General features: G+C 40.5%; 2 protein-coding genes across 9 annotated transcripts in view; both read left to right on the forward strand.

The window, feature by feature from the left end:
• The window catches only part of LOC143101392 (tumor necrosis factor receptor superfamily member 5-like), a 31,343-nt gene extending 20,931 nt beyond the window's left edge, over positions 1 to 10,412 (forward strand). For 2 of the 3 annotated variants that reach the window (XM_076264703.1, XM_076264702.1), the window contains exons 2-7: positions 5,743 to 5,955; positions 6,076 to 6,147; positions 6,504 to 6,659; positions 7,212 to 7,299; positions 7,395 to 7,581; positions 7,896 to 8,661. In XM_076264703.1, coding sequence (XP_076120818.1) covers positions 5,832 to 5,955; positions 6,076 to 6,147; positions 6,504 to 6,659; positions 7,212 to 7,299; positions 7,395 to 7,581; positions 7,896 to 8,114 — 846 coding nt within the window. In that variant the 5' untranslated portion in view covers positions 5,743 to 5,831 and the 3' untranslated portion in view covers positions 8,115 to 8,661. Of the gene's footprint in view, positions 1 to 5,742; positions 5,956 to 6,075; positions 6,148 to 6,503; positions 6,660 to 7,211; positions 7,300 to 7,394; positions 7,582 to 7,895; positions 8,662 to 9,714 lie in introns of those variants that run through there. The other variant, XM_076264704.1, reaches the window with a different exon arrangement.
• A 4,685-nt stretch (positions 10,413 to 15,097) lies between these two features.
• The window catches only part of LOC143101395 (tumor necrosis factor receptor superfamily member 14-like), a 47,815-nt gene continuing 37,064 nt past the window's right edge, over positions 15,098 to 25,848 (forward strand). For 2 of the 6 annotated variants that reach the window (XM_076264713.1, XM_076264714.1), the window contains exon 1: positions 18,891 to 19,549. Coding sequence is in view for 2 of the 6 variants with exons in the window: in XM_076264712.1 (XP_076120827.1) it covers positions 19,204 to 19,297 (94 nt within the window). In the remaining 4 variants the exon portion in view is untranslated. Of the gene's footprint in view, positions 15,435 to 18,881; positions 19,550 to 25,848 lie in introns of those variants that run through there. The other 4 variants (XM_076264715.1, XM_076264717.1, XM_076264712.1 and 1 more) reach the window with 4 other exon arrangements.

Here is a 25,848-nt window from a genome sequence, read left to right on the forward strand (position 1 = left end):
AGAAGATACAGTAGCTAGGCCTAGCTCGCCCCTAATCCAAACATATGTTTCTGATCTTTTTAGCAGCTAATTCATGTATAAGGGAGATGTCAAATTGTGCATGTATTTACCTGTGTTTATTTTGCAATTCTACACGAACTAACCAAGCAGTGTTTTGCTAAACTAACCAAGTAGGTAGTGTTTTGCCACCGTACAAGGCAACGCTAACTAGGGGTGGGCATATCGATCCAAATATCGATAGTATCGATACCAACATTGGTATTGGTATCGGATCGATACCAGCGTGATGGGATCGATACTTTAATTTGAGTTCACTTCCAATATATCTTAATTTGTTCAAAATGCATTGTTCCTGTTTCACCAAGGGCAATCTTACAGTCATGCAAACACCATTCCTTTCACATTTTGCATGCCGGCTTTGCAATGTTTCGTTGCTGAAATTCTTGTAAACTATTAACAGTGGAAATCATAAAATCATTAGTGGTCATGGAAATGTATTCAGATTTAGCATATTGATGTCTTATTCACGTCATAAATCATGACACACTGTTCTCCCCTACATAAAAGTATATAAACTACTTTTAGTTACAAATATCAGTATTGGTATCGGCAATACTGACCCTATATTTAATTCGTATCGGATCGAAACCAAATTTTACAGTATCGCACACCACTAACGCTAACCGCTAGCTTAGCAATCAGCATTGTCTCGACATTCAAACCCTGTGACAAAATCGGTCATGCAGTACACATCCTCGGCGGTTTCGGGGAATTTGCTAAAATAATGCGTTTGGAAATGTTTTCTGAACTGGAATATGTTAGTGTTGTCCAGGGTAGAACGAGTGTATGGTTGAAATTGCTACATCACTGGACAATTTACCCTCAAAGCCAACCATTATTTGTAATTAGTTTCTTCTCTTGTGTAGTATTTATTAGTGATCCTTTTTTTACTTGATGTAGCTGTTGGCATACATGTAAGATGAAGTTGATGTCATTTCTCTTTTTGTATAGGCCAGTACATCATAAACATTACATACAGAAGAAAGACCAGCTACAAAATATATTGGTTGCCAGACTGAGCCCCCTGAAAGAAAGAGTGTTGGCACACAACTGTCTTCTTGGTCATTACCAAAAATATGATATGTGCTATATATATATATATTTTGTCTTGCAGGAACTCCTGCATTCTACAATCTAGAAAAAGGAGCTGACCAAGAAGACTGTCCTGAAGGATATTGCCAAACTCAGTCCCCACTATCAGACGTCCTCTTTGGAGGCGTTCCATAGTGTCATTCTGCGGTTCGCACCCAAAAACGTGGTCTATCCATATCTGGGAATACTGTGCAGGTAAATTAAACTGTTTATTCTTTGATAAAATTTGCCCATTCCTTGAAATTGTCTTCATGTCTGATTTTCTTTTTACTGTCCAAGACTGGCTGCACTGCATTATAATGAGAATGCTAATCGAGGACAAGCCACCACATCTTCAGGGGATCCTCTTTACAAACTGAGCTTTCCAAAATCCAGGAAGGGAGAGTGCAGAGCCAGACCAGTGAAGACAGACGCTACATTCCGTAAGTTTTTGTTTTTTTTACACAAAAACAAACATTTACATTGTACATGACAAAGTACTGCAACAGTGCTTTCAACACAATAAATAAAACCAAACAAACGTATTTAAATACCTGAGAAACTACAAAATTTCACGTGCAAAATGAACAGTTGTTGAATAATGTAGTAAATTATACTAGTGATTCACTTTTTTGTGTGTATGTGTATTGCACAGGGTATGTTGATGATTTGATGGACATGATCATGGAGAAAGTCTTTGTTGACCCATCATCGTAGGGAGACAAGATTCTGAAGATAAACATCCCGCCGGACCTGTCTTCACAATATGAGCATCCAGACAAGGAGGAGGTCATCGCCAGCTATGTCTCAAGATTCAATCAAGGGGCGGGAGTTTGAAGCCTACATATCTTCCATGGGCGTCAGGAAACTCCCGTCACGACACATGAGGCGATCACTACCCGTATCTTTCTACCAAGGAAGCCCCAGCACCAGCTCACAAAACTTCTGTAGGCTTAATACCTGTAACGACTGAGAAAAATGAACATTGCTAGTCAAAAGGTTTTATAATGTATGTCTAATTTGGAATCAGTGAATCATTCAATACTGTATTTTTATGTACAATGACAGTGGTAAATAAATGTTTATTGCATGTGTAAAATGCTTCATGTGAATTTGTGTAATATACAGTTTGCTAAGAAAAATACTTGGCTATAAGTTAACGAAAAAAATCTGAGAGGCTTTGGCAGACTATTTGCTTTATTATGTTGTATGAACAGTGAATGTAAGTAGGTTATTACAGATAACTCACTGCTCTATTCCCCATAACTGTAAAGGACCGTAGTCAGCCCTGTAAATGTTGCATGCATTCTGCAGTGAGAACACATTTAGACCGTCCAGGTTTAGAACCTGTTTGCCTATCATACATGGAGGCCTTTCATCCAGCTGCTGCAGCCGTCTTGTAACCTATTATGCATAACATAAGGTAAGTATCTGCAGTGGCATCTTGTCTGCAATCATACATTGCTGACATAAGTATAGGAAAGATCATGTTACCTGTGGTACCTCCTCGCAGCATAAATTCTCAGGCTCTGACAGCATTGTTGCACAATTTCCACATGTGCACCTAAACAAACAAATACAAAAGGAGTCATGCATGAATAAAGCTAAAGAAATAATAAACCTGGTATTTTTTACCCAATAATAGCACCCACAATTACATTTGAACGAGCGTGCTCCAGCTAGCTAGTACTTTTTCTCAGCCTGACGTAAGTAGGTGAATGGTAAGTAGTGCTAGGCTAGACTTTCTCAAGTTTACAATGCGAACACATCAGTATACACCAATATATCAAGCGCATACATGCAAGTCTCATAAGTATGACAGAAAAATACTACTCAGTACAGTGAAAAAACTGTAACGTTATTAAATATTATAATGTAACGTCGGTGCCTTTTGGACTGAGTGCTAGCCTCCCAGAATGCAATGTGTGTGAATGCTGGTTTGTGTAATGTCGGTTTTAGTTAGTGTAATTGCGTTTTCCGTGTCATGTATGTGTTAGCTTGTGTAGTCTTTCTTTACGTTGTACCTCATGTTTTGCCCGGTGTATTGTATGTGACTACCCTGTTCGTGTATCGTGCTTGTTTTATTGACTTCCCTTGTGTTTCCTATGTAATGGTGTCTTTGTCTTAGTGTTGACTGATTCCTGCTTCCGCTATTAAACCTTTTGATTGGACAACTGTGTGGTTCGTTATCAAATCGTTACAATAAGTTAGAGCAGGTTACAGGATCTGCCAACCGAGCGAAGCTTGAAGCAGCGCGGTGTTTAGGGACTGTACGATATTTACCGGGGGGGAGGGCCGGTCGTCAGGGGGAGGAGGGCCTTAGAGAATTTTTTAAGCCTTAGGGGAAGGCCCAGGAGAAATATTTTGGCCTGGGGGGAGGGCCGAGGAAAATTATTTTTTCCTGATCCATGATATTTTTTTTCCCTGATCAATGATCCGTTTTCGATATTTTAAAAGGTTTGTAGGCCAAAACATGATTCACGTCTCTTTGACAGAGTGGGCGAGTCCAAAAAGTCGCAGCGCTACCTGAATCTCCCACAACCCCCCTTGTAAGCTTGCAGGTCACCCGCGGTTATGAGTCATAAACAAAATATTTTAATGATATTCGGGTCATTTGCGGGCGTGTCAGTTAAAATTAATTAAAAGGCTAGCATCAATACAGTAAAGCATCAATACAGTAAAGTCAACAGAAGCTGAAGACGCGAGTTAAAATAATAGACACCCCTTCAGGAAAAGCGATATAGGCTATGGGAAATATTGGGAAAAGTTCTTAAAGAAGATGACAGTAGTACAAGTTATGGTCTATGTAGGCCTACTTCTTGCGAAGCCATTTAAAAGTATGACAGCCAAAACGGGCAGCCTGCAGGAATAAATGTTATGGCACAGACTAGGCTACACAGCCATATCTACCAGTAGGCTATAGGTTCGCGCATGCATAAAAGTTATTAGTTCGTTGTGTTTGTGACTTTAAACAGTGGATGTGCTTTAGTAAAGCTTTGTGCTTCATTCAGCATTATAAACCAGTTCTTACGCTAACGTTTTGACCAGCAATGTATCTCTCTTGCCTACCTTGCCTCACCATTTCTGTTTTCGAAAGAAAGATGTATGTCCATGGCCTTCAAATCTTATCCTAGTGTTCTAATCCTTGGTGGTTGCGTGCGTGCTTGCGCTCTTATTCTCATTCTCTCTCCTGCGCAAACATTATGTCCTGCATGCCTACTGCGAGTAGTTCTACTGCATAAAGTTTCGCAAATAAATTAGTTTGTTTTACAGAAATGGCCTACTGTCACACTGCATGCAGGCTATAACCAAAAGCACATATTTTGTAAATAAGCGGGTCGGATCGCGGGTCGGGTATAATGTTGTCCTAATTAATATTCGCGGTCCGAGTTGCGGTCGGGTTGATTAAAATATCGGGCGACCGCGGGCCGCTTGTGACCAAACTCGCGCAACACTGTGTACCCGTGTGTGTGTAAGTGTGCTTATGACATTTGCTGGCCGTTTTAACCTTGTAAACGTAATTTTCCGACCAGTTTTATTTGATTCACGTAGGGGGGAGGGCCTAGGAGAATTTTTTTGAGCCGGGGCCCCTGGAAAAAAAAAATTGACCAGGGGGGAGGGCCAGGCAGAACATTTTTAACCCGATCGTCTGGCGACCGGCCCTCCCCCCCCGCTAAATATCGTACAGTCCCTTACAAGACATAACTTCACGTTTAGTGAACAAGAAGCACAATATAGTTTACTACTGTGTGAATACAAATTCATTAAGTTTAATAAATAATGAATAATAATTCAAAATAGTGCCTGACCTGGCACTAACGTTAGCTATCGATAGCTAGACTAGCCTAACTTAGCTTTCACGGGCTAAACACTGACTATCTAAGTTTCAGAAAAATAGAAAGTTTCACTAACCATTTAGAAGCGTCTCTGAGTCTAGGGTAGTGCAGGAGACTCCCCTCCTTCAGGATCAGATTCTGGTTCGAACATGTATGGTTGAACTACTGCCGCCATGTCCATGTGAAAGTTAACGTAGTGGTAGTGGTAAGAGTCAGTGGGGCGTGGGCAGAGATTCTAGAAGCTTTGGGCGTGGCCAAATTAGCTGCAGATCATGAATATGTAATGAGCAGCAGAATCGTTTCCTACACGCTATTTCCACCAAACAACTTCAGAAACATGTTTTATGGAACTCAAAGACCTATTTGAACTTGTTGAAAAATAGTCAAAATATGGGCACAAGTAGGCCAAGAGGCTGGATAATAATACTGAGAGAACAAATATTGCAATCCAGACAGGAACAGAACTAATATCTCGTGTGTGTGTGTGTGTGGGGGGGATATGCGGTAGGAAACCAAACAAGCTTACATTGTTGAAGAACACTCATGTTTTTTTAACTGAACCCAAATGACCTCATGAATGATAAATAATGTATGTTACCGATGCGACTCACTCATCCTATATTGATATTGTATGTCATTTCTCCATGTCATTACCTGGGCATCTGTGAACCTCAGAAACCAGAAACAGGCAAACAAACAAAAAACGCCACAGGCCCCTCACATAACCCCTGGACACAACAGTATTGTTTAAAAGTATTTTTTATTGTTTTCACAGATGCATCTATAACACTGCAGGATATGAGTGTGTGGCTTAGCTTTGTGAACAAAGTGTTGAAGTGAACTGCACCCCAATCAGAACAGAGCATGGTGAAGCTGGTGATTATTGCTACGATCCTCCTCGTGACTGTGTCTGGGATCTCTACTCTTGCTGCCTGTGGCCGAGCTGAGTACCTTGCAGGAGAGTGGTGTTGTCCCATGTGTGGCCCTGGTAAGGAGTCTGTCATAGTAGGCTACACAACATATCCCTTTTCAGAGCTTCCTCTATGTGGCATGAATGATATAAACCCATGTTTGATGTGTGTTATTGGGACTTATTTACTTATTATAGGTCACTACGTGTTAAGACACTGCAACTACCACGAAATCACTGTGTGCAAACCCTGCACAGTTTATGACTCCAGTAAGTAAATACCTCCCCAGTCTATTTTGGTGCCTACTATACATGTTAGTCTTTGCATTGTTTCTTTTATTCTATATAACTACTGTAATACTCCAACTTTTGCACATCTCCATAGAACTTTTTATTTATTATTTTTGATTTCTCCTCCATCTACCCATGTCTTTGATTACCTAGCCTTTATGCAGCCATTGCCACTTAATCTACTAAACCCCTCTTCTACTGCACTTTTTACCCCCCGCCCCCATTAATGCACAAATAGGCTGACACCAGACATAATTTCACTGCATTTCTTACTTCCAGTAACTATTTGCATGTGACAATAAACTTCCTTGTATCCTTGTATCCTTGTAATATAGCTGCAGGTCTAAGAGTGAAGAGGGCGTGCAGCTCCACCTCAGACACACTCTGTGAGCCTCTGGAAAGTCACTACTGCACTGACCCAATCAAAGATGGCTGCAGAGGAGCTGTGGAACACACAAAGTGCTCACCAGGACAGTACATCAAACAGCCAGGTTAGGAAATCCTCTATAACTATCCTACAGACAGGATGACATTGTTAGTTGAAGAGGTGAAAACACACACAGGCTGTTATGTTCCGGTGTGTTTGTGTTGCTTTTCCCTGCTCTGTTCTGTCCTGTCTATGAGCTGTGTTGCAGGAGCTCCTGGCTGGTGGTAACGCTAATGGCCAATTCTGGCAGCAGTTTTTGCTGTTTTTGCTCGAATTGCCAGATTTAGAGGCTGGCTTGACCTTGACGTGGGCTTGGACTTTAGGCCTTGCTTTCAAATTATGTTTCTACTTTTTATGTTTGTACTTATGATTTCTGAGCTAATGTTTTTTGTTATTTTTATTCTTATTATTACCTATTCACTTTGGTGTAAATAAACACTTTAAAATTTGACCGATATTTGGTTTGTCCGCCTTTTTGGAGGTTTTCAACCTCAACTCTTTTGTTGCGTGTCTAACCCCTAGACTGGCACGTAACACAGTCAAACCATGAGAAACTGACATGAAAGTAAGGCATATTAAATATCAACCTTGGTTTTAATTATGTCTTTTCATGCAGGCACATCATCTTCAGATACTGTGTGTGGTGACTGTGTAGGTGACACATACTCAGATGGATCATTCACATCCTGCAGACCACACACACAGTGAGTTCATACAGTGTACATGTTTCCAGGTTCAGATTAAACACTCAGATGTTAGTCACGTATCTAAAGTGTACTTATTTATGTGACCTCTGTAGGTGTGAGTTGCTGAGACTTGATGTCTTGAGAAAAGGATCAACATCTTCTGACACTGAATGTGGTGAAAGAAAAAACACTGTTGCCATTGTAGTCAGTGTAGTTGCTGGTATAGTCCTCATATGTGGGGTTCTGGTTGGCCTCTTTATATTAAAAAGGAAGAGGGGGGAAAACAAACAACCAAACCAGGTAAGAATAGTCATGTTTCTCATTTAATTATTATTTTTTTATGATTTAGGCGAACTGTTATCATAGTTGACATTTTCAAGAATACTTTTAAAGACATTTTCTTAACATTTTGTTTTATACACACACATACATATATTTTCAGTAGTCTATTTTATTCTTCAATTTAGTTTGCATTTATTTATTTTGCATACCTTATTGATCAAAACTCACATTCATCACATTGTAACAATTGTAATTATTCATTAAAGCTTATTTCCATGTCTACCTATATTTTTTGTATAGCCTGTCTGATCATAATGTTTGTTTCTTACTAGGTACAAGCTGAAAGCTATAGTGCAGTACGTGATCAGAATCAAATGAACATGTTCATTTCAAGTAAAGCAAGCCTGCTGTTTTGCAACTCAGAGAGAATAGAGATGAATAATACGCGACAGGTAACATCTTGTGGAACAGCAGCGATCAATGGCTTTAAGAAGGTAAAAACTCATCAACTCAAACAAACTCAAACTGTAAGAACGTTTTTTTTTTATTAAAAACATTTTTTTTATAATTTAGGTCTACTGCTATCATGGTTACCATTTTCAAGAATACTGATGAAACAATTGCTCAGATATTGTGTACACAAACACACACACAGTAGTTTCAATAGTTTGTTTTTGGTGTCTATTTTAATATTAAATTATTTGTATTGCCTGTCTGATAATACGTTTATTTCTTACTAGGAACAAGTTGAAGGCTGTAGTGTGATGACAGCAGTTACGTGATCAGAATGATCTGAATGGTCCAAGTGTCCATATTCATTAAAGTGATGGTGAGTAGCCTACTGTTGTGCAACTCAGTCTGACTGATAGGGATGAATAATAACCTGCAGATAACATCCTGTGGAACAGCAGTTCTACCAGAAAGATTGGGGATGTATAATGAAAGTTAAGTTTTAATCCATCAAAGGGTTTACAAAAGACATAAGCAACAGTGAGAGTCTTTGGCATAGGCCCCGTCCTCGGTCCAGGTCACCGAGTGTGCAGACCCTTGCAGATCCTGCCGGTATGAGACGGCAGGCGCGGAGCCTACCCCTTGGATGTCTGGACCAAACTGGTGGTGGTTAGGGGAGGGAGGGTGGGAACATCTAAAATCAGCACCTGAAAGCAACAGGCAGGTGCAAAGTCATGTCGTTATAAAGACTGATGCAGACTGGTGATTGGTTGGAAGTAATGAATGAATGAGTGACGAATTAAGTCTTCCTGACAGAAATTATGCTGACGCTTTCATGGATCTCTGGCTTTTGATGGTAACAAGCTATTTTCCTACATGAAAAGAGAGAAGGTTGTTATGTTGCAATATGCAAACATCACTGTGAATTAAACCAGTTCCCCCTTAGCACTGAATTTACCCAGTTAGTTGACAATTGACAAAAAGGGGAATAGTGTTACTTTAACATCTCAAAAAGGGGAATTGTGTTACCTTAGCATGTCATCTGAGGGATGTTAACAAGTAAGGGATAATGTATAGAACGCTGGTCATTACTGGGAAAATAAGTCCCGACAGGGCAAACCAGACCCCGAAGCGCAGCGGAGGGGTCTTGTTTCGCCCTGAAGGGACTTATTTTCCCAATAAAGACCGGCGTTCTATACATTATCCCGCTTATTACACGGCTACTTGCCAAAACGAAACAATAAACTCTCCACGATATGACTCTTTAGCCTACATAGCCTAGGCTATAGCCTATTTGTTACCGTTTCATCGTGGCTTTTGGTGAGAAACAAATAGTTCGACAACAGCACACGCTGAACTTGAATCAAACATTCTTTAGAACACAGCTGATCAACCGTCCGCTTTCACTTTTGAATGAAGTTCCAGTCCTTGCGTAGTGATATGAAAGACGTGAAATAGAAGCACAAAGCCCATTTTCCTTGACAGCGGTCTGTTATACTTAGCAACGGTCTGTTAGTGAGAATTAGCAGACCGCCGAACGTTGGGAAGGCCCATTCAAGTGAATGGAGCATTCTTCAGCATTATGAAGAGCCGTGTAATAATGTGAATTAAACCAGTACTCCCCATCTGAGGGATGTTAACATGGTGTACAGTTGGATAAGTCCAAAGAGTGAAATATGATCTCATCCACTTTCTCTCCAGCTGCTTATGAACCAGACAGTATTGCAGGATGGCCTGTTCTCATCCTGGACCGACTGACCACTGTGACCTGAAGGAGCTGATGCGTCATACCTCCTCACTACGCTACCTCACCTCCCCATTGCAGAGACCTGGTCAAGCCACAGTGGACCTGCTTACCATGAGAGGACACTATTTGGTGGATATGGATATTATAACTCTCAATAGCTCAAGTCTTTTCAAATCACGTTTGTGACATTTTAAGCAAAACACCTGACCTACCTCATGAAGAAAGGACTGTTGTCTACTGTGAGGACCGCTGTGGACCTGCATATCTGATGGTGAACTGAGGCAACTGCCCTGGGACCTGCATATCTAATGGTGAACTGAGGCAACTGCCCTGGAACCTGCATATCTAATGATGAACTGAGGCAACTGCCCTGGAGGAGGATGGAGGCCACAGCACAGACTGTGATGTCCCAAGTCCATGTGTCTGAGCCACACATAGGAAACAATTTGCCTAAAGACTTTAGAAACGAAAGAAAACACACAAGATCACAAAGGCGATTGCACAAAAGCTATGGTTAGGCTATAGTTCTAAAGCATTTATCAGCATGGATAATATACAACAGTTTAATGTTTCACTCTATAGTGAAATGAAATTGAAATTGAAGCTGACCAAGTGGAATGTGTTTGATGTCAGAATAAAATGAGTTAGGCTACGTTATTTGTGTCCTTATTTAAAGCCACTATAAATGCAGTAAATGAACATGTCAGTATGTGCCTGGTCTGCTGATTGCTTTTACTTTTGAAAAAACAAAATCAGATAAAGCCTTTATTTGAATTAGAGGGTGACACGGGAAGCAATTTTCACTCCCGTCCCATCCCGAGCCCGCACAAATACTCCCGTCATATCCCGATCACGTGACAGCCCCCCCAAAAAAATTCTGTCCCGCAAAATCCCGAGAGAAAGACTCCCGAATCCCGTCCCGCTCCCTAGTTGATGTCTAAAGTTATACTGTTAGGCTACAGTAGTGTGCGGTGACCATACATTTTGGTAGGGCAGAAAGCCTTGTCTAACTTTTCTTTAATAGCCGATCATTTTGGGCTACATTAAAATTACATATTTTACAGGACTTTGCTGTAGGCTATGCTTAAATCATTTCATAGTTAGATCTCATCCCATCAGTTAAGTTTGCACCGTTCTCATCACGTTAAACCAGCGAAGCATAGCAACGTTGTTGCTATGAGTAGGCCTAAACAAAACAATTTTTTGTGTTCCGCCAGGGTTATGCGATAAATATATTGAGGAATGCGATCGTCGAGGTGCCATGCCCCAACATTGCATGACACATTAAACTCAACGAGAATCGCTTTCCCGGACAACTCGTGCAATTGAATAGAGCTCCTTTGCTGACACTTTCGCCTGTAATTGTTTCTTTGCATCCATTTTGCCTTAGGGCCTAGTCGCTGAAGCTGATTGATTGTGAACAGGGCAGCTGCTTGTCTTGCTCTGATAGGCTACCAATCAACAACAAACGTTTTGTGGGTTCTCTTTTCTAAAACGAAATTCCTCACGTCTTTGGGCGCACTCACTGCATTGCAGCGTAATTTTTTTAAGTTAATAATCTCTGGCTTCCCGCCAGCTCCCGTTTATTATTTCCTGTCCCGTCCCAATCACGTTACCAACAGTGAAATTTACTCTCGTGCTGCGGGAAACCCGCGGGAATACCGTGACCCGCGGGTCCGGGAGTCCCGAAAAATTGTCACCCTCTAATTTGAATAGGTCTATAAAGATAAATATTTATACAAGTTCAAATAACCGAGATTTGCTGTCAGCTGCTGTATAGTTTGTGATGATCGATAATCCCGGTATGTTTTCTAGTGAGATGTACATGATGGAGCAGTGAGGGGTTAGGTGCCCTCCGGTTACCAGTATGCCATGGCTGCCCCCACAAAGGCCATGGCTTGAAGTCCTCTGGTTCAGGTTTTGGGAGATTAGATCCCAGAAAACTAAAGATCTCCATGTTGAGTATAGCTAAGCTGAATATAGTTGAGTAGGCCTATAATAGTTGACTGTTGAGCGTAGTTGAGTATGATAGTTGACTGTTAAACATAATGAAGGTGCAGTGCCCGGAGGCTCTAAAAGCCTTAGCTGTCAATGTTTAGTGTTCTCAGCTTCATGTTGTTTTGAATACATCAGATTAGCGGATCAACCATTCTACACCCTAGCGATATGAAGCCTGGCGACTTTCTCAGATAAGGCTGATAACCGTTTCTAGACGTGTAGTTGTGGGTGTACAGTGCGAAGAGCGTTGGGGACAGGACACCTGCGTTGTGTTGACCTGCACACACCTGGACTCAAACCCGCAAAACAGCAGCACCTCGGATCAGGATGTAGAGTGAGTTACTATAAACCAAAATGGTTCATATCAATAAGTATATCAATGGTACTATGTTATAGGCCTACCATAGTGAGAATAGGCAAGAAAGGGAGAGTTGAGAGAGAGAGTGAAGTATACAAGTATATACTTTTTTGATCCCGTGAGGGAAATTTGGTCTCTGCATTTAACCCAATCGGTGAATTAGTGAAACACAAACAGCACACAGTGAACACACAGTGAGGTGAAGCACACACTAATCCCGGCGCAGTGAGCTGCCTGCTACAACGGCGGTGCTCGGGGAGCAGTGAGGGGTTAGGTGCCTTGCTCAAGGGCACTTCAGCCACGGCCCACTGGTCGGGGCTCGAACCAGCAACCCTCCGGTTACAAGTCCAAAGTGCTAACCAGTGGGCCACGGTTGTACGGGGTGACACATGAAAAAGTCCATGACAGCACTATGCTATAGCAGCATAATTAAGGCATGGTGAAGGGTAGTCGAACCAGTCAGTGACCACCATCGCACGCATGACTGCCAGTCACACAAGGACACAGCAGGGAGGTCAATTCCAAAAAACCCTGAGGTGGTTGAAGTTCCACACTGCACCATACTTGGGTCATCTCATTTGACTACAGCAGCACAGCTCATAGATCAAGAGCATCACATTACAAAACACACCTTCAAACTACTTGTACTTCAGTTTGAAATAGCTGCAAAAAACAGCAACGTCCACATCACACAATATAATGATTAAGACACAAACATCATAATTGGCCCCTTTAAAAAGCAATTGCATGAATAATAGAAACAGCGACAGCCAATCAGAACCCATTAAACCATCAGCAGAACTACTGTGCTTGTGCTCAGTGTTCTTAATGGCCTTATCAGTGACCGGTAACAGTTACTATGTGGTTGGCAGAGTGGACAGATGCTCTTATCGCCACAGCAACAGTTAGCATTACAGTTATTGTTGGCACGGTGACTGGGCCTTTGCAGCCTTGCTGACATTTCATATTGTGTCAATTTGGTGGTAATGTGTAGAACCGTCACCCCTCCCTGAAGCATCTCCCACATGTTGCATGGTGCAGCACTTGTGGTGCTTTCACAACACAACACTTCACCAGGGTTGAGGTCATGTGACTTCTCTGGCCAATCCACTCCAGTGTTTGCATGTTTTTGACCCTTTAAAAATCTTCCTTTCATTGGCCAGCTACAGATAATACCTTTTGTTGCAGTCAAGACAACCGGCTCACCCGAATTGGGAGAGACTGTGAATAGTGTGCAAGTGCAGAATAGTTTGTAGTTCTGTTGTCTTGTGGGTGGTCTTGCTGGCCACATGAAGGACAAGAGTCCTCCACACTGTTCAGAGAACCAGAGAGTGCCTTGTATTCAGAGATGGATGAAATATAGTGTATTCTGCATTGAACACTCCTGTGCATTTTGACTCTGTAAAGTCAGAAGTTGTTTATCAGAGTGAGACTTGTATTGTCTATTGTGATAAACAGACTGTGCTGTGTAATTTCATACCACAATCAGAATACAAATCCTACTAACACTCCTCCACTCCATAGGATCTTAAACCACACGCATGCTCATACTCATACATTTACATACACACCTCCTCAGTCATACACATCTTTCCACACAGATTCAATCCACAATCAAATAGCACTTGATCCACATGCATAATGCTAGATACCGGGTGATCCGCAAATGCAGAATCAACACTTCACACACAGAAATGCAGATTTACAAATGGCATTCTATGCAAACACATCCAAAAGTATAATATATTTTTTAAAATTACAAAACAATGTATTTACAAATAGTCACATATATTTGTGGATAGCAAAATGCCCTTGTGAATCAATGAATATTCGTAAATCATGGTATGCACATTTCCAAATATGTATTTGGATATTTGTATTTGTATTTACAAATACATGTCTATTTGTGCATCTTTTTGAGTATGTACAAATCTTTCAGATACAATTCTACCCCATATACGTACACTGTTTTCTGACTGCTGATGTTGTTTATCATACATTTGTAAAGGTTAGGTAAAGTATCAGGAGCCCATGGTGTACAGTGATTATAGAACAGATAAGGGCTGTTAGGCATATAAGCATCATTCTTCTGCCAAGCAACACAGACACAAAAGTTTTGTTTGGCACAGTATGTCAGAGAGGTTAGAAGTGTGTCTTTTACTTGACGTCCTACTTTTAGCAAGTCTACTCCTACCTAGGCTACCTTTTTTCGAAAAACATGTTTCATCAGCCCACGAGTGAGATATAAATCTACTTCCTGTTTCCATCCATTTATAGGCTTGTTTCTGCTGTGTTCTTCCTACTGTATGTATGAGATCTATATCCTTTGGCCTCCCATAACGGTGCAAGAGCTGTTTTGGTATGCAGGTGGAAAACATGACGTTGACATGGAAAAACATGGCGCTGATTCAAAGGTGTGTCAGACAGACCAAAATAGCGGCAGCAGTCTGAGGGCTGCAACCCACACTGCTCTCCTTCCCCCTGTACCTACAGTCTGGTGGCAGCCAATCAAACACCACAAGCACTGGTTCATGCATCCGAGGGCACACACACACATTCTTGATTTATTGATTAAATACACCTCTTAGGGTATCTGTAGTGATGACCAATGGTCCCTCTATTTTTTTCAACACTGGACAAATATATTTGTCTGAGCACATACTTCAGCATTGTGAGCAATTGCTAACTACAGTATGCACCCTGCTGCAACTGACCAGCAGGCTATATGACCACTTCTATAATTACAAGGGAGGGCAGCACTGGTGTTGTAAATACTGTAACTATTTCACCATCGGATGGTGCTAATACACCACATCCATATAGACAGAGAGATTAGCCAACTGTAGCCACATTTTGTAATCTGTAGAAATGTCAACTCCTCCCTGAACTATGTCCTACATGTTGCTTTCACAACACTTCAGCAGGGTTAAGGTCTAGCCATCTACTGTGTGTTTTGTCCCTTTTTTCTTCCTTTCATTGGCCTGAATCAGATTTCAGATCAGAGTTTTTGTCAAGACAACCTGCAGGGATTGAGAGAATGTTGAAAGTGCACAAGTGCAGACAAGTGTTGAAGAGTTCTTCAGGGTTGTCTTACTGGTCACATGAGGCAAGCACTGTTAAGAATCAGAGAGTGCTTTGTATTTAGAGGTCAGGAAACACGCCCAGCTCAGTACACTCGAACAAAAGGCTGCAGGACATTCCCTACTCTGGGTGTGGATAAGACAACAACACTCAGTACTGCTGTTTAATCCTAAAGGAAAAGGGATAGCAACATGTTTTCATTTCACCAGGAGATGACACCACACATATAAATCTAGTGTAAGTGACAGAAATTTGTGACGGGATCCTATTGTACATAAACAACTTGTGTGATGGCTATGGATATAATAATCACTACGGTTTTGAATCAGTTTATTGGCCAAATTACGTTTATGTCAATATTTTGTTTAACCTGTTTACAAGCAAGTAGATATCACGTTTTGCGCATATTCTGGTTATTCCAAAATTATTACAAAAGTGTGCGCGTTGTTTCCTCTTTGGTTGTTTCGCCATGATAAGGAAAGTGTGTGAGAGACAATTGGTTCATTTTATCCTAATTATGTGCAAATTGATGTGCACACTCTTCCTTTATTAGTAAACCGAATATGGCCTTTTTCAGTATATTTTAATCAAAATAAGGCGTGTACAAGACACATGCATATTCGGTTTATTCCCAATAAACTGATTTGAAACCGTTTATTGGCTGCATGAAAACGTGATGATAGTGTATTCTGCATTGAACACTCCTGTGCATATTGACTCTAGTCAGTCTAAAGTCAGAAGTTGTTTATCAGAGTGAGACTTGTGATGAACAGAGTAAGAGTGACTTGGCCAGAAATGTGGGGAAGGAAGGAAATGTGGCAAGCAGAAGAGAACAGCTGAATGTCAGACAGTTTGAAAAGGGTTTAGTGATGAAACTCCCATAGTCCCAGCAGAGAGAAGTTTAGTATTGCTACACTGTCTGTCAGGCTTGTGGGCCTTTGGGTGCTGTCTCAGAAACACATGATTTCAAGTAGGGGGATGACGGTACTACCACAGAAAAATAGCCTGTCTGGAGTAAAGTGTGTGAATGTGTGATGGTGTCTTGTCCTATAGGAATAAGAAGCAAGAAGGCTGATGTTCTAAGTAAAAGCAAGAAGGCTGATGTTCTAAGTAAAAGCAAGAAGGCTGATGTTCTAAGTAAAAGCAAGAAGGCTGATGTTCTAAGTAAAAGCAAGAAGGCTGATGTTCTAAGTAAAAGCAAGAAGGCTGATGTTCTAAGTAAAAGCAAGAAGGCTGATGTTCTAAGTAAAAGCAAGAAGGCTGATGTTCTAAGTAAAAGCAAGAAGGCTGATGTTCTAAGTAAAAGCAAGAAGGCTGATGTTCTAAGTAAAAGCAAGAAGGCTGATGTTCTAAGTAAAAGCAAGAAGGCTGATGTTCTAAGTAAAAGCAAGAAGGCTGATGTTCTAAGTAAAAGCAACGCCTTTCTTCAGTGGTAAGAAGGAAACAAGTGCTCAGTTCTGGGCTTGTGTGACCCATGACCACATATAATGACTCCAGAGAGTCTAGAACATTCCTTCAAATCCAGTCTCAAAACATATTTTTTCTCACTTGCTTTTAGTACAGAATGATGTTTTTTGGTCTTGTTTTATTTTTCTTACTTATTTTTATTTTTCTATCTATTTTCTTGTCGCTGCTACTAATGCTGTCTTGCCACAAATAATCACACTTAGTTTGTGTAGATCTATGGCCTTTGTGTAGATGTATGCTCTTATTGTTATGACTAGTTAACTTTTTCTTTGTTCACACTTTGGCTCAACCCCTGTTGTTTTTAAATGTGCTATAAATAAATGACTTGACTTGACTAGAACAGTGCTGAAGTGAGTTGGACTCTGTGTTCACCAGCTGTGTTGGGGCTGACCAGTGAAATCATTCATTAGAGGAGGATATTTTCAACATGGCTCAGGAACAGGACAGCTTTTGACATCCACTCTTTTTATGTTTTGGAGCGTTTTAGCCTATTAGCCTGCACTACAGTTCCCCCTGAATCCAGTCTTGAGGATAATTGTGTTGCTCAACATCGCACAAAGGTCATGGTCATTCAATCCCACACAAACGTTTGAAACTATCCGGTGTGCCCCAGAAACCAGCAATTATTATTATTAATCAATTAATTATTATTAATTATTATTATTAATCAATTACGCGATACATTTGGGTAGGCCCACCCATTTAGTGCTAAGGTGAGAAATCTGTGTGTTCTTCACATTGTCTATCTCAAACCGTTAACCCAACTAACTTCATAGATACTTGCTGGGTAGACCAGACTGTATTGTAGAGGTTGTATTTATGGAACTGTATTGTAGAGGTTGTATTTTTAGACTGCATGTTGGGGACTTTGTTGACACTCTCTGTACCGCAGAATGATAATTATACATAAATATAAAAATATAAAAACACAGCTGCAAAGTGAATGGGTCTTACAGGTGAAATCACCTGTGGGAGATGCCATCTGACAGTGATGCTACAAATGCTACTTATCCATCTGCCACCAGACGGGACAGTCCAAGGTGTCGCATCAGACCTCCTCCTCGCCATCTCCTCTGTCCAGCCCCAACCAAACAAGCTCTGAACCGCGACCCCTCCCCGCACCTACACGGCCTAAGGTCAACAGTGTCCATCTGACAGTGAGTTTAGAGTTTTAAATGCCATGGAAGGCTTCTCTCGATCTGTCACCTGATTATCACATGGGCAGCATCTGATAAAGGGGAAAGAATAAGGAAATATGCAGTCACATGACTGTCACATGATTCAGCAACTACATGTGGTCTGGAGTTTCCCCTCTAAGCAAAGATATGACATATTAATATCATGACTATGGTGATATTATCCCGCTTATTATTACACTGCTCTTCAGTAAATTATTTTAAAAACCCAATGCAAACTTTTTACAAAGCATAGAAGTGAAATAGTTTTATTGGGGTCCTATACCCAAAATTATAATTAATTTATCTTGATGAACTCTGTTTAATGTGGGCACTACTGTAATTCGCTTCTCACTCTGCATGCTAATAATTTTTGTAGGCAAACAATACATTACATATTGTAACATTGTCAGGAGATGGGTCAACCAAATAGCCTATTTAACAATAAAAATAAGAGACTTTATCCAAAGAAGTAATTAGAATAAGTCAGGCTCCGTGTTAAACTGTCCATCAATGCCACAATTATTGTAGCTAGTGCCTCGTGTTGTAGGCTAGTGCCCACATTTATTCACAGTATCGAAAGGGGAGATAAAACAGAATTCATCAAGATAAATTAATTATAATTTTGGGTATTGGGTATCCAGCATGCAGGATTTTTAAAATACCAACCCCCACAGTGGTACGTAATTAACAACATTTACTGTGTGTGTACGGAGCCCCCAAAGGGACATGCTGGGAAACTATTCTTGTGTTGGGAATTATTTTGGAACTCCCTCACAAATAAATACCTTTGTGTCAGGGATGGTATGCCTAACTTTCCCCTTTGAACGTAACCTGCTACAAACACAATAACATACTAGGTGACCTCTTTTACTAGTAGTAGATAAGTATGACCAATTTCACTGTGAAGTGTCAGCTGGTTAGTGGCGCAAGCAGGTAGATGTCAGGTTATCATTAGGCCTACAAGCAGTTTAATTTAGTAGGTTCGAGACCTGCTGGTGGGGCAAAATCTAGCCCCAGTTTCCGACCTCTGACTCACACAGTCACATTACATGACGTGAATGATGCGGAATGATGACATTTTCACTGGGGAAAAGGGTTTTTCCGATGCCCATGAACGCTAGGTTAGCCTACACCTGGCTTGATAGTCGCTCCCACTCATCCTGGATTGGCATTAGTGAAACGAGTTGAGCTAGGATAACCAGACAACGCTGACAAACCTCGCTTTATCACATATCTTGGATATCTTAATTCTGCCTTTGTGAAATACCCCTCTGCCTGTTTAAACCTGTCTGTGCTTGGATACTTGTGGTGACGGGAGACTTGGCGTCCGCAGTGAACAGACCGGTCCACAAAGAGGAGGAATGAGGGAAATTAATCCACCCAGTGGAATCATCAACGAGACAGTTCTGTATTTCATACAAATTCCTTTGTCAACTATGATCGAGCAATACAAGGGTGAGTTCATAAATTCAATCTGATACGAGACGAGCTGTTTACAATATGGACGCCACTACAGCGCTTGTGAAACAGAGTTAAAACGTTTTGAGTGGGCTCGGAGTGGCAATTTACCAACTCACCCGAAGTTCCCAAATGGACTCTGTTCCTTTCCTTTAAAGAAAACTGGATTTAAACTGAAAGTGTGTCCCACTGTTCGGTGGAGCCTACACTGTCCGTGCGCACTTGTGTGTCTGTCATTCTCAGTCCTTGGTAAGCACACATTTTTTACTGAACATTTTTAGTGATTAGGCTACATAATAACCTTAATAATAACATAGGCTACTTAATAATCATAAATTAACCATTTAGAGTGTGTTAGCCTAGGCTACATTGTTTAGTCCAGTTATATCAAGTAGCCATGCATGCACGCTCGATTTACACAACTTCCAAATGTCCATGTGGTAGAGCTTATGTGGGAGTGACAACACTGTCATTATATAACATTTTATGTAATTGTTCTTGGCTACAATAGCATTAGGCTAGACTTTGTTTATGGTAGGTTGAAACTCTTGAGAAGGTAGGTTGTGTGTGTGTGTGTGTGCTTGCTTTCTACTTGCTAAATTGGGTTATTTATGGCTATATAAAAAGCTCAACATATAAGCATAGGCTTTCAAAATATGTATTTCTATTCCTAAACAATCAACCTCTTTCTTAGTGGTTTCTGTTGTCATGTTCAAACCAACATGCTACTCTCTGGTGGATAAAAAAAATCTGTATCAGAAAGTGAAAATAGGATTTGTTAAATTTCACTTTAGGGTTGAAGGTACATTCCAGCTTTGTTACTTTTACTTTTCAAATTAGAAGTTTAAAGGTTGCTTAAATGTTTAAAGGTTAAAGGTTAACTTTTTAATCTGGCTTGTAAAACAAGTCATCTAGCCTCATTAAAACCCGACCCTACATTTACATTTATTCATTTAGCTGACACATTTAATCCTAAGTGTTTTACATATTGTGTTGACCTGAGACAACAAGGCTCAAATCAAACACTTTTGTTAGGCCCAGTGGGGTACACTACGAATCTCGATTAGTGGGTTAGCGAGGTATGTTGCGCTCAAAGCCAGGGTATGCTGTGACACGAAAGTGGATCTGTTTTAGTGTCGCTATATCACCATGGTTTCTTATGCTGTCAACTAAACCTGGGGGGTATTCCATCAACCTCGCTAAAGGCCAAACCTGGCTTATTTCGATAAGTCTCGCTAATTTTAGTGAGAATTCCGTTCCATTAATGAGGTTAACGTGAATCCCAGCTTGGTAACCATGGGAATTTATGCCACAGAACTAACCTGCTCCGTAGCAGGTTAACTTTCAAGCTAAATAAAGCTGTGTTGCAAAAAAACCAATCAGTCGGAAAACGAGTCCAAAAAGATGGTTCCGTCAACCTGTGCTCTCGTCACCTGTAGCCTACAACTTCAAAAATAGAAGTAGGCCTATAGAAATGTTTTGTCCGACAGTGCACCAAGCATGGATTTACACATTCACTAGCTCCAAAGAATGTATGAAGATTATACGATTAAAAATGTTTTAAGTTCACATGCATGTGGTTCTAGGAATCGTGCTACTCTGCATCACTTACTTTCGGTGGTGGTGTAACGTGCAGCGAGACGGCATAGGAAAAGAAATACAGGCTTGCGTGTTCGCAGGTTCGCTTCCCATACAAAGTATTAAGGCTACATTGTTTATCACCTTGATAATGGCATTTTTAGTTATAATCTTTGATGAAAGACATAGGGCCTATGTCTACTGCTGATAAAGGGTCATGCACATTTGGTAGGCTGTTCAGTGACAGCTTTGCCAGTGGGCTATATTATATCTGATGCAAGCCAAAGGATAATTATTCTGTAGCCTAGGCAGCTAATAATTAAAACTGCTTCATGTGTCGACGATTGTTCATGAATGTCAAATCGACTGTGTGCTACACAGATTAAATACTAGGCATACATTGAATTGAAAGCCATTGAATTGAAAGCCATTGCATTTCAGATAATTTTATTTCAAACACTTTGGGACTTATGGGAGACAATAGGCTATTATGTTGATACTAATTTATTTTATGACCACCTACCTAGACAATAATTTGGTGTGAACTCTTTTAATCTAAGAACGTAAGCTAGGCTATAGATAGTTTTGAATATCCATATGCATATCCATAAGTTGTTTTTGAGTTTATAGCCTACTGATTCACTCGTTTTGTTCAACCATAGACTGTATAGTCTATGTGTTCAAGAGTGAAGCCAATCAAACTCGCAATTGATTTCAAACCATTAGCATTGTTGTTTTAAATGTATGCTTTCATTATTCTCCAATTTCTGTAGGCAATCTATTTTTTTCTCTCGATGTTAAATTTGATGACTTTCAATGAAAATCCTGTAGATGGCGCTTGCCAAATCGAACAGAAATCGTTTAGTATTGTCTTAATTTTATGACATATATCCTCTTTTCGTCAATCTACTGTTTTGGTCTACTATTCTACCTCGTGCACGAGCAGAGATGAAGCTGACTTAAACCTCGCTTGAATAAACGAGGCCAAGATGCCGCTAACTTGAGTTAATGGAACGGCTTCAGCCCCAAGTGAAAGTCTACGCTAGTTCAAGCCAGGCTATTTCTGTTAAGCGCCGCCTTCATTAGCGAGGTTGATGGAATATCCCGCTGGTCGGGAGGAGGTTGTCAAATGGTGCATTCATGGCACTTCGGAATGACAAGGACCGCCACCGTGGCTACTTTGTTTTTCCCAAAGCAAGTGTTTGTGCTTTGCGGTCGGAATGTGTGACAAACACGGATGCCACAACAAAGGTTAAAACATACACTCACTAATCCTAAATAAACAACTGTATTTGCTTAAAATATAGTGTAAGACGCTTGTGAAAGAAAGATATGCAGCCCTTTAAGTGACAAAAACAGCAAATTCCCAAGTTCACATTAAAACTGTTGGACATGAAAGGCCACATGGACTACAAACGAACTACAACGTGACGACAAAAGTGATGACGAGCCCCTAACTGAGCAACTCTGTTAGCAAAATCTAGCCCTAGTTTCCGACCTCTGACTCGCACATTACGTGACGTGAATGACGCGGAATGATGTTTTCACTGGGAAAAAGGTTTTTCCAAAGCCCATGAACGCTATAGCCTGACGTAGTTATACTCAATTCTAGTCAGAGTATGAGTCTGATACTGCTCCATTGGGGCATAATTATGGGGCGTGTTTCAACCGATACAGGGGGGGAATGCCTCTGCACTCAATTGGATAGACCTAACCAATCAGAGTAACGAAATAGCTTACCGTGAGGTGTAGGAAGAAAACACACAAACTATCCTTCTTCTCCACAAATGCCTTAACATGGTTTTCTGGTCTTTTGTAAAAGTTAGTGCCGTCAATAACTCCTAGCCTACAACACTCATTAGCGAAATCTAAGAGATACGTAGGGTAGGCTATTAGGAAAAAACTGATAGCCTATATCCCATCCGTTTTTAAAAATAATTCTGTTGAACACTGATACAAGATACAAGAATACAAGGAAGTTTATTGTCACATGCATATAGTTAATGGAAGTAAGAAATGCAGTGAAATTATGTCTGGTGTCAGCCTATTTGTGCATTTATGGGGGGGGGGGGTAAAAAGTAGTCAGAATTTGAGTCTGATACTGCTCCATTGAGCTGTGATTATGGGGCGTGTTTCAAACGAACCAGGAAAAAAAATGCCTCTGCACTCAATTGGATAGACCTACAACTATAGACTGTATATATAGAACTGGACAGTGTGCCGTCTGTTAAGAGTGATGCGAGCGCTAGTCCAGAGCCCCCTGGTGGCTGGCTGCAGTACAATGTGTAACTCCGCCCATCCCCATGTATTTCAATGGCCAAGTAGCCAACTTTCCGTGTCACTTTTCTCACCTAAAACAATTTTTGTATCAACAACTTTTTATTCGAAAAAATAGTTTTCAAGATGCTTCAATACACACAATTTTTCTTTTCTCGCTGAAATTATTTTTTTTAATGTTATATTAACAAATCTAAAAAGGGCGTGTTTACACCCATGATTGACAGCTGGCTGGCTGCAGACACAACGCTTTGTCCATTATGTTTTACCGTCTAGGCTGCAGACACTACCACGTCATCGCTCACTTATTTTAACGACACCTGATTTCGACACATAATCTAACCTAAAGAAGTGTTGCTGTTATTATCATTAGGCTATATCTTATCACAGTCTGACTAAATACATATTGATAGTCATACATTGTGTAGTTGTTTGTAAGAGACATCGTTGTTAGTTGTGACCGATTCTTTGTGAAAAAAGATATGTGCTGTTCTTTCGTAGATGCTAAGTATATTAGCTCATAGCATGCTACATCATGCTAGCATTAGCCAGTTGATAGGTAAAATAAAAGGGCTCTGCTTGCTATATTGATCCGAAGTGACGTTAGCCATAGTCACCATCATTTACAGTCCTACTTGTTTCAAATGGTATAACGTAACCAGTGATTGCCGCCATCATCGTTGCAACTTCATTTGAATACACTTTGTCACTGGAGAAGGCGATGTTAAGTTTCATTAACGTTGTACTTGTATTAACTCTTGCTTAGTTTTGCGAATGGCAATAAACGCCACCTAGCCTGCTAGGTCGACAACCTCGGTATGCCCATTTATGAATCAGCCCGACAAATAACGTCTTGTGTTTTAGTGAACACATTATTGGACCATAGCTTAACGTGAGGAGGGATTCAAAGTTACAAATGGCCAATTTGCTTAGTAGTATGCTCAGAACAGCGGTATCTGAAAATGCGTTAAGGTATCGTTATTACCTGCGATTGCACTGCTGTAGAAGCATTTTGCATTGGTATGATTTGATCAGGTCTTGCCAGTGATGTGTAAATCCTCCCGTAGACGTACATCATTTCAAAATAATACGTCTAAATTGAAAACTGTGACAACTCATTGATAGGCTCTCTCAATATGTCTGTAATCGTATGCCTCTACCACATGCTTGCTAGTCTTTCACCAGAGAGGGTGCTCCATTATAAATCAAAAATGTAATACTGCAGCCTTCATGTCAGCTGTAAAAATATGAGAACATGGATCTACTACATCAGGATACTCTGTAAACATTTTACACATAATCAGGAAGCTACTTTGCTGTTCAGTGTGTGATAAAGACACATTTTTATTCTTTGTTTCAAGTGCATAAGAAAATACCACATTATGATGATGGTGGTTATGGTTACCCTTAACAAATACAAAACAATATAATACTTAAAACAGGGATCAATCAATAGCCTAATGAAATAAACAATGAAAATGAGGGGGGAAAGCAATAATAAATGATAATGCCCATTCAATCAATAATATAATAACAAAAACATGGTAAGACTACATTAAGGAGAATATCAATAATAAACAATGTCAAATTAATCAACAGCCTATAATGAAAATAAAACAGTACTACTGCATACAAACCATAATGTATAAGTGCTTAAAAGACCAAAAACTATCACAAGAACGAAGAGCACTGGACAACTCATTCCACCAACATGGAACCACTGAGGAAAAGAGTCTTGAATTTGACCTAGCGTTTAAGACTGGTCGACACAACAGACGCTCATCAGAAGACCACAGTGGGCGGTTGGGGATGTATATCTTGATCATTGAATTAAAATAACAAGGAGGAGATCCAGTCAGTGTCCTATAGGCCAAAGTGAGAGATTTAAATTTAATTCTGGCTACTGTAGGGAGCCAATGGAGAGTAACTAGGAGAGGAGTTAAGATGTGTCCTCTTTGGCTGATTGAAGACCAGTCATGTTGCAGCATTCTGAATGATAGATCACACAAAAGAAATAAAAAAAACATTCAATATTGATGTAGTATCAACCAATAATTATTCTGATATTAATATTATTGTAATGTCTACATCTTTGTGTAGGCTACAGTTAAATACTAAGCAATTGCCTCTGACTTAAATACCAAGGCAGTTAAATGACCGTGGTATGGTATAGTCTACGTGATACACAGGACTACACAGTAAACCCATTTGAAAAGCAGCATCATCTCAGTATACCCATTTACAATAGGCAAGGATACGTATTTAATAACATTTGGGGTTGCTCACAGTATACCCACCACTACAACTAACTAACTAGACTACACCACTGGTTAAATGGCGCATTGCAATTTACAATTTGTGTGAGTTCAGGGGCATACAGAAAGTTGAAGTTTGGGTGACATCAATAAAGAAAATAGAAACAAAGGGATGTGTACAGCCTCAAGTATGAATGATGTCACATTAACAGAAGGTTCAGAGCAGCGGCAGACCTTTCTTGGTGCCACGCAAGTTATTGAAAGTCATGTGTTTTCAGAACGTAGTGGTGCTGTGCCATGTCCCATGTATAAGGGGCTTCAGGTTGATCGATCCAGTGACGGTGGGTGATGATGTCAGGGAGATGGATGTCAGGGGACTTGGAGAAAGGGGGAGGACATGCCACCTCAGACCACCCCAGCCAAACCACTTCACGTAGG

Source organism: Alosa pseudoharengus, unplaced genomic scaffold, assembly GCF_046254945.1.
Source record: "Alosa pseudoharengus isolate Yale_2024_CS ecotype anadromous, Long Island Sound unplaced genomic scaffold, YU_APseudo_1.1 YU_APseudo_1.1_scf_34, whole genome shotgun sequence".
Taxonomy (NCBI): domain Eukaryota; kingdom Metazoa; phylum Chordata; class Actinopteri; order Clupeiformes; family Clupeidae; genus Alosa; species Alosa pseudoharengus.